The sequence below is a fragment of the Suricata suricatta genome, chromosome 9 (assembly GCF_006229205.1).
Source record: "Suricata suricatta isolate VVHF042 chromosome 9, meerkat_22Aug2017_6uvM2_HiC, whole genome shotgun sequence".
Lineage (NCBI taxonomy): Eukaryota > Metazoa > Chordata > Mammalia > Carnivora > Herpestidae > Suricata > Suricata suricatta.
Genome location: NC_043708.1, coordinates 70,086,914 through 70,100,343, shown reverse-complemented (window position 1 = coordinate 70,100,343; position 13,430 = coordinate 70,086,914). Strand labels below are relative to the sequence as shown.

General features: G+C 40.4%; 1 protein-coding gene across 4 annotated transcripts in view; it reads right to left on the bottom strand.

Moving 5' to 3' along the window:
* ACIN1 (apoptotic chromatin condensation inducer 1) overlaps positions 1–13,430 on the bottom strand; it is a 42,978-nt gene that overhangs the window by 22,763 nt on the left and 6,785 nt on the right. For 3 of the 4 annotated variants that reach the window (XM_029952401.1, XM_029952402.1, XM_029952403.1), the window contains 4 exons: positions 6,918–7,006; positions 3,944–5,203; positions 3,244–3,459; positions 2,630–2,745 (listed from right to left, as the gene is read on the bottom strand). In XM_029952401.1, the coding sequence (XP_029808261.1) occupies positions 2,630–2,745; positions 3,244–3,459; positions 3,944–5,203; positions 6,918–7,006 (1,681 nt within the window). The remainder of the gene's footprint in view (positions 1–2,629; positions 2,746–3,243; positions 3,460–3,943; positions 5,204–6,917; positions 7,007–13,430) is intronic. The other variant, XM_029952404.1, reaches the window with a different exon arrangement.

The following is a 13,430-nucleotide window of genomic DNA, read 5'->3' as shown; positions in this document are numbered from 1 at the left end:
AGAGGTCCACGAAGTCTTTTTTTCCTTCTTTTAAAAAAACACTTTACTGAATCAACAGGCCCTAGCTCTGTCTTTTATTGAGACACATTGGAAAACCAAGGCTAAGCCACAAAGTCTTCTCCATACAGCACTGCTGATCCCACTTTTAAAACTGGCCAGGGGCTCCAGTGGTCAGTAGGCTGAACACTAGAACTCTAAAGGGGCGAAAGACTAGGAGTGCTGTGAATCAGTTGGGCCTCCAGAAATGTAGGCAAACTTCTCAGAAATTCATTTATCTGGGCGCCTGGGTGGCTCGGTCGGTTAAGAATCCAACTTCGGCTTAGGTCATGATGGCACAGTTCATAGGTTCAAGTCCCATGTCAGGCTCTGTGCTCCCAGCTCAGACCCTGGAGCCTGATTCTGATTCTGTGTCTTCCTCTCTTTCTGACCCTCCCTCGCTCACACTCTGTGTGTCTCTCTCAAAAATAAACAACAACAACAAAAAAGATTCACATATCAAATCCAATGTCACAATAACCTACGGGTTTTGGCCTCTGGGCATGTCTTTTTATTAGGCTACTGAATAGACCATGTGGAAGACAGGCAGAGGGAAAGTAAGTAAAGGGGGTGTGTTTTGAGTTACTCCTGAGGCCAGACTGCATTTCTAATCTATAGGCTGCTCCACTGTAGCTTGCCTAGGCAACAATGGACAATCTCAGTATTTGCAAAAGGTGCCACTTGTCTATCACCTTGTTGGAATCAATATAACTAGATTACCCCAGTCATAAAATGAAAGATCAGAGCCACCTTTATGTGGGGAAGAATTCTATAAGACTCCAAGCTTCATTTGTCCTGGGTTTACATGCCAAAGTCCAGAAATAGCCGGGGTGCCTGGGTGGCTCAGATGGTTAAGTGTCCGACTTCGGCTCAGGTCATGATCTCATGGTTCGTTGGTTCGAGCCCCGTGTTGGGCTCTGTGCTGACAACTCAGAACTGGAGCCTGCTTCGTATTCTGTGTGTGTGTCTCTCTCTACCCCTCCCCTGCTCATGCTCTGCCTGTCTCGGTCTCAAAAATAAACATTTAAAAAAAAGAAAAAAAAAAGAAAGTCCAGAAATAAAGATGTGTCAAAAGAGCATCAAGTGCCGTTTTGTAGCCAGCTTCTCACAAACCCACTCAATTTTAGGGCAAGCAAAACTTTTTCAGAAAATTACTTTCCTCTCAAGGTGCATAGGAGGCAGATCCTCAGGCCCAATTAGTAGCAGGTTGTCAACACCTACTTTGAAACTGCCATTACACAAAGGACATGCTGTACCCCCATGGGATGGGGTAGAGGAAGGCAGGTATTATCTCTGCTTGATGGATATGAAAGGAAAGCTGTCAACCCCATTTCCTCATCGATGGTGTAGCTGGGGAATCCTGAACACCTTCCAGAATCCGCTGGGTTTTCACTTTATGGTCCTAGAAGAAAAACTCCTTTCCAAAGGAGAACGTACCCATCCCGAAAGGGAAAAATAAACCTTCAAAATAGAAGGAACTTTTGACATTCAAACCAAAAAATGGCCACAAGATGGCAGCAGAGGCAAAGCCATTAGACTGAACAGCAGCAAAGGTATATCCCAAGGCAAATACTACAGATAGTAGGAGTATGAAATTAGTACAGTCATAAGGAAATGAGGTAATAAATCACCTGCCCACCACCCTCCAAAATCTGAAGCAAGATAGTCTGAAACTCTTAGAAGAGAGTAAATTACTAGATTTTTACATAAAAGGGAAAATCATACTGGTAGTATTAGTGTTAAAATGACATAAAACCAACATGGAACAACTTTAGGCCAACCGTCTACACAGGATGCTCACTGAAGCAGCACAGGATTCTTGATGTCTAAAAGCTAAGCAATCTTATTTCTACAATGCTTCCCATTTCCCATGGGACTCTGAAAGCCAGGAATTTGGGTTCAGTTGCTTAATTTATAGTACATAGCTCAGAATACTGAATGAATGATATACCTTTCCTACCTGTACTTTTCTAAAAATAAATACAAGGAATAAAAAGCTCAAATTATATAAATGGTAAAAATTAATCCAAGGATCTTAGGGGCCCCCAAATAAACTCCTGACTTTATTGATATACACTTCATATTTTGCTGTATTGTATCCAGCAAAAACTAAGATGGATTATGCTTAATAAAAAGACAGCTAACAACCAGGGAAAACAAAAACTCAAAAACATCTGCCCTGTGCCTTTCTCAGTAGATTTTTGATATCCTCTATTAAACTGTGTTTCCAGGCTCAGATCTAGTTGGTAAATGTGAATTAAAGATCGAGTTAAACTGTCCTGAGTCATCTCCCTTACACTGTCTTAAGTTTGGAAACCAAAATCTCTACTGCCTGTTCCTTAAAGGACCTAACTATTTTGGTCAGATGAGCTCAGATATGGGTTTCCTCAAGCTCTAACCACCACTTTTCAGACTACCTTAAGAATTCTGGTGGCAACTCTCAATATAACAACTGAAACCCAGACTTCCATCCAGATAAAGCTCTGCCTTGTGTTTTAAAAGGAAACTAGGACTGCTTAGTTGAAGAACCCCAGGGAGCAAAGAACTACCCCTCACTCCCAGTTTCTATCCCCAGACAAGATAGATTACTTACACAGTGTGATGAATCCTTTCTGATTCTGGTAAGTGAGAGGTCTGGGTCTCTGAGGTTTGGGGCTGTGTGGCAGCTGGTGGCTCTGCCTCTTCAGCTTCACACTTCTTTGGGCTCCCCTGTCAGGAGAAACATAGCAAAACAAACATAGCAACATACTTAAATCTGCTTGGTTCCTTTTCTTTAACCTGGAGCTGGCAAAAGGCAGAGTAGGACTTATACTGTAGCAGCTCCATAGTTACCCTTGTATACCTTTGTTATTTTAGTTTAGAAAGTGGAATGGAATGGCACTTAAAGAATTTCTATGCCAGCAATAATTTTATCAGAAGTCTTTTTTTGAAAGAACTGAGAAAAGGCTTCCTTTGAAGCCGAAAAAAAAAAGGAGACATTCTACAGAAGAAGTGAACGTGGGAGTCCTAGAGACAAGAACCTTGCTTCTTAGCCTCATATAGAACTTTCATGAACAAGGGAGTTCAGTAGAATCTTACAGGTATCCCAAACATCTACGTTTCTAATGAGCCTTATCCAGACTGACCTTTCAGTTTTATAGCTAAGACAAAAGGGAAAATCATGCCTAAACCTCCATCTTCCACTAGGGAGGGGGCATAATAGCCTACCCGCTCAGGTTGTAACCTCTGGGTCACATGCTTTTCGGCTGGCTCAGGCTGGCTCAAACGCCTCATTCGGATAGAGGATGAGGTGGAAGTCCTCTCCTTTGGCTCAAGGACCTGCAGTTGTGGCACTGGTGGAGTTGCAACCTCCTGACCAGAAGAGGGATCTTTGGTTTCAGTGTAGCTGGTGCTGCTGTCTCTGGAGACTCCAGGGCTCAGAGACTAAAGAAATGAAGCACACAAGGCAAATTATTTTATATGATATCTATTCAACACATCAATGAGCTTTCCAACTTCTATGGACTCAGTTTAATACTTTCGACCCTTCTGTCACCTATGTTAATTCCTGTTTGAGTTAGTGATCTCTTCTACACTCTGGAGTATTCGCCAAATTCTTTATTAAGTTCCAACTATGGTGCTGAGATGCTGGGATACTAGAATGCACAGGTAAAAAGGCATATCCATGTCCTCAAGTTTATAGTCTCGTGAAGGAGACAGGTAAATGATTCAACTCCGGAATCAAAGGGACTCAAAAAATGAAAGGACTTTAGGAATCGAGGAGTTGGAAATTAGACTCAGAGACAGGAAAGTAATCACTGACCTGGGGAGTAAAGGAAGTTTTTCCCATTCCTGCTGGGGATTGAAAAACACTGGAGTACAAGACAAAACATCAATTCACCCACAGTGTAGGTTCTCCTACACTTACTTTTCTGCTGTTGCTTGAAGCTGAACGGGAACGGGAACGTGACCTGGACTCTGAGGTTGATCTGGAGTCCATCTGGGATCTACCATGAGGGTTGGTGTGAGTACGTGCCCGAGATACATCTCTCTGCTTGGATCTTGGAGATGAGTGAGATTGAGAGCCTGAGCTGTCAGGAGAGCGGGATCTTGATCTAGAACTGGAGGATGAAGAGGAGGACCGGCTTGAGGAAGAGTCAGCTGACTGTTTCAATCTCTGGCTTGGGAGAAGGGTATGAGAAGCCCTTCTGGCTTCCTTCTGTTCCAAAGACAGCTGTTTCAGAGATGCCTCAGTGATCCCTTTGGCCGATGCTAATTCCTCCATTTTTAGAGGGAGTGGTTGAGCATATTTTCCTGACTCAGTTTCAAGATGCTTCTGGGTTGAGCATTCGGCTAGTGTGCTTTTCTGAACTAGAGGCAGGACACTCTTCTCTGGCACTTTCTCTGGTAGAGATTCTGCTTTGGTGTCTGCAAGACTTGACAAAGGAGACAGGCCTCCCACCAACTGGACAGTATGCTGAGATATTAATAGCTCTGTGGCCTCAGCATCGGTATTATGAGGAGACAGCTGAATGAGGACAGGCGGAGCTGGGCCTTCTATGGGCTCTATTTCTTCTTCACTCTGGAGTTGTGTATTAGATGGTGGAGAAGATGCTTCCTTGGTAAGTAAAGGTGGGGGAGTTTCCTCCTCACTGGCATTTTGCTCTGGTTGTAGCACAAGAGGGGCCTTCTCCAGACCTTCAGTCAGTCGAGGAGGGGAAGGGGATTTTGCTTTTTCCTCGAAACCTCTTAAAGATTTTATTTCCTTTTCTTCTTCCTCAAGAGGAGAAACTATTTTCATTTCTTTCTCCTGCTGATATCTGGCCATGTGACTTCTTCTAGCCTCTTCCTGGGACCTGGTAACTCTTCCTCCTCTCTCTACCCCCTCTTGTTCCTGGGGTCTTATGGTTTGGGATCTCTCATCTATCACCTCCTCTGGTTTTGCTCTGGGTATCTCTACCCCCTCTTCTGCTTCTTCAAACTGTTTCAGGACTGGTACATCCCTACATTTTTGTCCCTCATCATCCTCTTCCTCTTCTTCCTCCTCCTCCTCTTCCTCCTCCTCTTCTTCTTCCTCCTCTGTTTTCAAATTTCGATCTGTTCTGACCCGCAGATTTCTGGAAGGTGTTTCTTGATCCTCTTCCTCCTCAGCAGCCTGGCTGCACTCAGAGAGTTTAGCTGCTTTTGCCTCAAAAAAAAAAAAGAAAGAAAGAAAAAAAAAAAGATATAGTTATTTGTTTATTTATTTAAAATAAGCTCCATGGCTAACATGGGACTCAAACTCACAATCCTGAGATTAAGAGTAACATACTCTACCCACTAAGCCAGCCAGGTGCAGCTGAAAGGAAAGCTATACAATGGTTCCAAGTATATTTGTTCACTATCAACAAAAGAGAAAAAGTATCTCATGAGATATACATAGGAAGGAGAAATTCAAAGACACATGCTTTCAGCAACACAAACAAGTCTCTCAGTAAACAAGTATGACTTAACCAGGTTCTTACGGGAAACAAAATAGTGACCAAAAGGAATATAATAATTAAACTGCTACTAGTTCATTTTTAACTTCAAGCTTTAAAAATAAACTGAACATCTTTGGGCGCCTTGGTGGCTCAGCTGGTTGTGTCAGACTTCAGCTTAGGTCATGATCTCACAGTTTGTGAGTTCAAGCCCTGCATATGGCTGTGTTGACAGCTCAGAGCCTGGGGCCTGCTTTGGATTCTGTGTTTCCCTCTTTCTCTGCCCCTCCCCTGCTCACACTCTTTCTCAAAAATAAACAAACACTAAAAATTAATTAATTAAAGGGGCGCCTGGGTGGCTCAGTCGGTTAAGCCTCTGGCTTCGGCTCAGGTCAGATCTCACATTCGTGGGTTCAAGCCCCGCATCAGGCTCTGTGCTGACAGTTAGCTCAGAGCCTGGAGCCTGCTTCTGGTTCTATGTCTCCTTCTCTCTCTGCCCCTCCCCCTCTCATGCTCTGTCTCTCTCTGTATCAAAAATAAATGAAACATTAAAAAAGTTAATTAATTAAAAAAATAAACTGAATATCTAGAAAGTAGCAGGGCAGGGGGCTGGGGGAACTTTAACATTAATCACTTAATGGAATTATTATCATTTTGGTATATTTATTTTTTTCCTCACTATTTCTTTTTCATGGTCATAATCATACCATAGATATCCTTTGGTATTCTGCTCATTTAATACTGTATTATAGGGGCACCTGGGTGGCTCAGTTGGTTAAGCGTCCAACTTCGGCCCAGGTCATGATCTCACGGTTCGTGTGCTTGAGCCCCTCGTTGGGCTCTGTGCTGACAGCTCAGAGTCTGGAGCCTGTTTCAGAGTCCGTGTCTCCTTTTCACTCTGCCCCTCCCCTGCTCATGCTTTCTCTCTGTATATATCTCAAAAATAAAATAAACCTTAAAAATTAAAAAAAAAATACTGTATTATATGTCTTTAAAGTTTTTTGTTTTAAAGATTTTACATAATTGCTACACCCAACACAAGGCTTGAACTCACAACCCCAAGATCAAGAGTCATATGCCCTACCGACTTAGCCAGCTAGGGGCCCCTGGCTTTAAAAAGCTTTAATTGAAAAACTACATCCTTTTTAATAATGTACTTTAGAAATACAGACCAGCCTGTTAGCTTTCACAATCACATTTTATTTTTTATATATTTGCTTAGAAATCTGAACACCAGGGCAGACCTAAATTTAAAAAACCAAGGCCAAAAAAAAAAAAAAAAAGAGAGAGAGAGAGAGAGATAAAGATAAGAAAGAGGAGAAGAAAACTACAGAAATCTAAAGAGAAACCAATTCTGAAGGAGTCTGAGGAAGAAAAGAAGGAGACGATATCCAAAGCAGTACCCAAAGAGACGATAGATGTTTTAAGAGGAATCTGAATTACCTGTCTGACCCTAGATGATCGTCTTTCTCCTTTCCTTGGTTTTTCTTCATCGGATTCACCTTTCTCTTCAGAAACTGAGGAGCTTTTTCCTATCAAATAAATGAAAGAAAATCACATCACACTCATGGCATAAACATTCATTCAAGGCTGCTTTCTAAAATTCAATCAATCATAGCATATGAGTGGGGAACATGTGTGGCTCAGTCAGCTGAGCCTCCGACTTCTGCTCAGATCATGATCTCAGGGTTCAGGAGTGTGAGCCCCACGTCCGGGTCTGTGCTGACAGCTCAGAGCCTGGAGCCTGCTTCAGATTCTGTGTCTCCACCGTCTCTCTCTGTACATCCCCTGCTTGCACTTTTACTCTCAAAAATAAATAAACACTAAAAAAAATTTTTTTAAATCATAGCATATGAGCTAGTCAACATATATCTGTATCATTTTCTTTGACCTCTATGCAGAAGACTATATCAAGTTCTAAGGATCAAGGTCTTATTGATAATTCCTGCTATGCATATCTGGAATATTTTCGGTGTCTCAAAGCCAATTCATGTATTACAAATAACTCAAATAAATAAATGTCAAATTAGAGCCATGGGCTTCAAACTGTCTAGTAGGGATGTACAAAGTATACTTATTTCTAAAAAATGTTTTGTCACCATTTTTCTGGATTGCCTATTGGTATAACTAGTTTTGAACAAAATATGATTAACAAACCAGTTTATGAAATAACAATCTCATGAATAAGTACTTAAATAGTTTTCAGGCCCTCAAGTTCCTAGAAATTACTTCAAGGCACTGGACAGGGCTTCAGAAATAGGCCCTCTCAATTATGTTTTTATATAAAGAGCTCAAGGTGAGATTTTTTTTTTAATGTTTGTTTATTTTTGAGAGACAGAGACAGACAGAGCATCAGCAGGGGAGGGGCAAAGAAAGAGGGAGACACAGAATTTGAAGTAGACTCTAGGCTCTGAGATGTCAGCACAGAGCCCGATGTGGGACTTGAACTCATGGACCATGAGATCATGACCTGAGCCGAAGTTGGACACATAACTGACTGAGCCACCCATGTTCCCCAGAGATTTCTTTTCGAAAAGAAAAGTAAGTTCAAGAGAGCTTAAAAACCACTAATCTAGGTCATTTCAAAAAAAAAAAAAAAAAAAAAAACTCCATGTAAAGCTGGAAGAAATTTCATTCTTATTACACGAAGGAAGGTTATGGTACATAAATCACTTAAACAATTTGAGTCTCAACATCTTGACTTAAGAAAAAGGTGAAGATGGACTGAAAATTTTCTAAGTTCCCACCAGTATTAAAATATAACACAGAATAGAAATGCAAATGTTGATATGAACCAGCTTAGAAAACAGCCTAAAGATAATTATACTCCAGATACTTAACTTAGCTAGATTGGGCTCAATTTTAATATAGTACAAAAGGCTTAAATGATCCATGAAACCATGTCCTACACTAGAAGTATTTAAATTGGTGCAAAGAAAGCAGATGGTGTGAGCTCAGCTCAAAGTCTTCTCTCCTATATCCCAACTATCTGGGGCGCCTGGCTGACTCAGTTGGTAGAGCATGTGACTCTTGATCTCAAGGTCATGAACTCAAGCCTCACATTAGGTGTGGAGCTACTTAAAAAAAAAAAAATCCCAATGATCTAAAATGAACTAGTTTTTGCTTCTGTAATTATAAGAAGAAACGGGCGGCTGGGTGGTTCATTTGGTTAAGCAACCAATTGGCTCAGGTCATGATCTCACAGTCTGCAAGTTCAAGCCCCTCATCAGGTTCTCTGCTGTCAGTACAGAGGCCACCTCCAATCCTGTCACCCTTTCTCTCTGCCCCTCTCCTGCTTGCACTTGCAGGCTCTCTCAAAAATAAACAAACATTAAGAAAAAAACATAAAATGAACTAGAAGACTGCACATATTTTGTAAAACTTTACTCCATCATCACTTGACTAATAGGCTCTCTGAATATGTAACATTTCATATCTGGGTTAGTGAATAAAGACCTGCATTTATGAGTGTGTGGTTAGGATATATAGTGACAAACCAGATTCTCTAGCAAACATTTGAAGGATAATCTGTAAGAAATTAATAAATAATGTGATTATAATAATAATAATTTCATAATTAAATGGGTTGGAATAGATTAAATTACAATGAATAAAACCAAAAGAAGATTGTTTTCCATTAATTTCAGATAAAGTTCCTTTACAAGTATAAAAGAAGTTATTTTTGTAGTTTAACCAAAAAAAATAAAAATAAAAGGGCAGAGACTCACAGGGAAGATTGAACAGGCAGAGAACAGAGAACTTTTACAACAGTGAAAATACTCTGTATGATGCTGGAGTGACGGGCACATATTATATATCTATCCACACCCACAAAATGTACAACCTAAGGGTGAACCCTAAGGTAAACTATGGATCTTGGGTGATTATGACTTGTCATGTAGGTTCATCAATTTTAAGAAATGTACCACAGGGGCGCCTGGGTTGCTCAGTCGGTTAAGTGTCTGACTTTGGCTCAGGTCATGATCTCACAGCTCATGAGTTCGGGCCCCGGATCAGGCTCTGTCTGTGCTGACAGCTCAGAGCCTGGAGCCTGCTTCAGATTCTGTGTCTCTCTCTTACCCTGCCCCTCCCCTACTCATTCTCATTCTCTCTCTCTCTCTTTCTCTCAAAAATAAATAAATGTTAAAAAAATAAAAAAAAAAAGAAAAAAAGAAATGTACCACAATGGTGGGAGATGTGCGTAATGGGAGAGACTATGCATGTGTGGGAACAGACGGCATACAGGAAATCTCTGTATGATCCTCTCAATTTTTCCCTGAACCTAAAATTGCTCTAAAAAAATAATGTCTTGGAGCATCTGGTTAGCTTAGTTAAGCATCGAGCTCTTGATCCCAGGGCCGTGGTTCAAACCCCATGCTGGGCTCTAACCTCATGTTGGGCTCCAGGCACAAGATGGAACCTATTTAAAAATATTAAAAAATAATGTCTTGGGAGATGCCTGGCTAACTTAGTTGGTAGAGCATGTAACTCTTAATCTTAGGGTTTTGAGTTTGAGCCCCATGTTCAGTGCAGATATCACTTAAGATGTCAGCCTAGGTCATGATTTCACGACTCTTGAGATCAAGCCCCATGTTGGATTCTATACTGACTGAGGAGACTACTTGGGATTCTCTCTCTCTCTCTCTCTCTCTCTCTCTCTCTCTCTCTCGGTCTCTCTCTAAATAAATAAATACATTTAAAAAAATTCATCCAGGGGCTCCTGGGTGGCTCAGTCGGTTAAGTGTCCGGCTTTGGATCAGGTCATGAATCTCCTGCTCATGCTCTCTCTCTCTCAAAGGTGAACAAACACTTTAAAAAAAAAAATCATCCAGATGCTCAAAAATTAAAAGAAAAAAAAAAAAAAGAAAAAGTTAACCAGGTCAGAGGGAACATAAAGATCTGAATTTTGCAGACATATTAAGCTCCCACATAGACAAAGAAATGTGATTTTAAGGGGTGGGAAAAAGACATGTTTTATAAAGTTGGACAGGCCTGTGTTATACAGGTCAAAGAGTTCCAGAGTTGTGATTTTAAAATTTATGTACACGCAAAGAGCCTCTTTTTCTACCTACTGAAAGTTGAGTGCTATTCTATTCGATCATAATGTTGTCTGGATGCTGTAAAACTACAATGATAGGATTCTAGATGATTACTCCTCTGGAAACACTTGATTCATCAAAGAGATGTGGGCTATTCAGTAAGTTTTGGTCATGACTGTTCTGTAAAAAAAGTGACAACTTGGAGGGGACTCTCAGACATAAAACAGGAACTTAGTAAGCAATACAAAATAGAAAGAAAAGGGGTGCCTGGGTGGCTCACTCGGTTAAGCGTCCGACTTAGGCTCAGGTCATGATCTTGTGGTTCATGGGTTTGAGCCCCACATTGGGCCCTGTGCTGACAGCTAGCTCAGAGCCTGGCGCCTGTCTTCAGATTCTGTGTCTCCCTCTCTCTCTGCCCTCCCCTGCTCATGCTGTCTCTTTCTCCTCTCTCTCAAAAATAAATAAAACATTAAAAAATGATTAAAAAGAAATAGAACGAAAAAAACCTTAAACAAATAAGGAATCACTTTCTAGCTCCCTGTAAAGAGCTGATGTGATGCAGACAAGCTTCTGGGAAAGATGACATCTTCTATGATGGGCATGTCTTAACGGAAGTGTCTTAGGCCAGATGTTAATAATATGTGTAGAAACTGAGTACAGTTTCTACAGGATGGAAGTTAATAAATGTATTTTAGGAGTTGAAAAGCAAGTCAGGGTAAATGTAAGATTTCCAAGATTCTAAAGCCAGGGCCTTCAGGAGAAAGTATAAGATGGCTGCTCGGCAGTGGAGAAGTAAAGAATGCTTAAGGTCCACATAGAAAAGCAATTTCTTCATTCTAGAAAACAAATCCATGGGCAGGACTGGCAGGACTGAATTAAGGTAGTTAGAGAGCATATCAAAGTCTATGTACAGAGAGTATCCTTGGGTATGAATAAGAAGCAGGAATTAAGAGAAGGGAACTAGCAATGATGCCAAACCTAAATCTGACTCATGGTAGCTAAGTAAGTAACTTAACTAACACATCTCTGCAATATTAACTTTCAGATTCAATACAAGAAAAGGAATGAGGGTTATATGCCCTATAAGCAAAAGGCTGGTTAAGATTTTCTAGAGCTATACCTTTGTTAAAGAATCTGTGTCCTGATACCATATGTTTGCACTCATAGGTCTAACAGGAGAAACCTAACAGAGGACCATAGGGAGGGGAAGGGGGAAAGAGAGTTGGAGAGAGAGAGAGGGACACAAATCATGAGAGACTATTGAATACTGAAAACGAACTGAGGACTGAATGGGGTGGGGGGGGGGTTGGGGGTGATGGTCATGGAAGGGGGCACTTGTGGGGAGAGGCATTGGGTGTTATATGGAAACCAATTTGACAATAAATTATTATAAATTAAAATTTAAAAAAAGAATCTGTGCCCTGATGTCCACTTTTAAATGTTTTTGTATTTTCCTAGATTGGACTCTTTTGAAATAATTAATTAATGGCAATAAGGATTTTTGTATACCCAATCATGATCTAGAGGTGAGTCTAGACAATTTTTGACTATGGACTCCCAGCACCTTAGAAAAATCTGAAGGAAGTGGTGGAGAAAGAAGTCAAGACGGAAAGCCAGGGAGGATTTTATATACCAATTCTTCTTCCCTATTTGGTGTTTTGTGTACAGCACATAAAGAAGGAGTTTGCTGAAATATAAGCCAAAGATCCTGATTAAATATAATATTAAAAAATTATTCTTTCAGTTAGTCATTCACAAATTGAGTTGATTAACAGAACTACCAGGGGACTTTTAAAAACATGTACAGTCCCAGATTCTCATTTCCTGAGATTCTTCAGGCGGGGCCCAGGAAGCCACATTCTTAAAAATAGTAATACAAAAAAAATTTATCTGTCTATCAATCATCAGGTACCACTACTGATTAGCACAGTAAGTTACTAGAAACCTTACTTTAATCAAAATCTTAATTAAAGAGAGAACTTCCAAAACATCCAAATAGGCTGGTATCTCAATAGTTTCCTGGCCTATGGCAGATTAACACAGCATACTTTCAAAGAATCTAATTTTCTGGGTATAAATTCCAGGCATTACTACTGCTTCAAATAAACACCACTAGAACTCCAAACAACCACTTCATTGAGGACCTTGACCAAACTTTGTACCACATCTATGAGATTCCTATTCTCACCAAGATCAGAAGTAGGAAAGTTTATGGTACAGAGTACAATGAAGAGCACAAATGGCAATTGTTAGCTGTGCTCTCCTATTTACTTCATTCATCTCTTCTAACTTATTTTTCACCTCTTTCCTCTTCTTTTACCTGTTTGTTATCCCCTTCTTCATCAACTGCAGCCACAGCCAGAGTCTGGCCGATGACAAAAAGCACTGAAGGGACTGGCTACCCTTATTCTAAATCTTTATTTGCTTTTGAAATTTTATTTCTATTTCAGGACCCATTTCTTATTTTCATTTCAAATTATGTTTAGGACTGAGAGAGACTCTATTTTTTTAAAGAGAGTTCTTCATCAAATCTTGTTTCTATTAAGAATTTTCAGGGGCGCCTGGGTGGCTCAGGTCATGATCTCACAGTTTGTGGGTTCAAGCCCTGGGTTGGGCTCTGTGCTGACTACTAGCTCAGAGCCTAGAGGCTGCTTTGGATTCTATGTCTCCCTCTCTCTCTGTCTCTCAGAAATAAATATATTTTTAAAAATTCAGTGGTTTCCCCCTTACTTTAAAAATCCCTCATATTCATTGGCTTGATATGCAAAGGCCTTTGTAATATTATCCCAATCTACCTTATAAGTTGTTTCTCTGACTATTCTTGAATATGAAAGACCACTTTACTCTGGGTGGCCTAATTTATTACTTCTCCTTTATAAATATCAAATTCAAGGGCACCTGGATGGCTCAGTCAGTT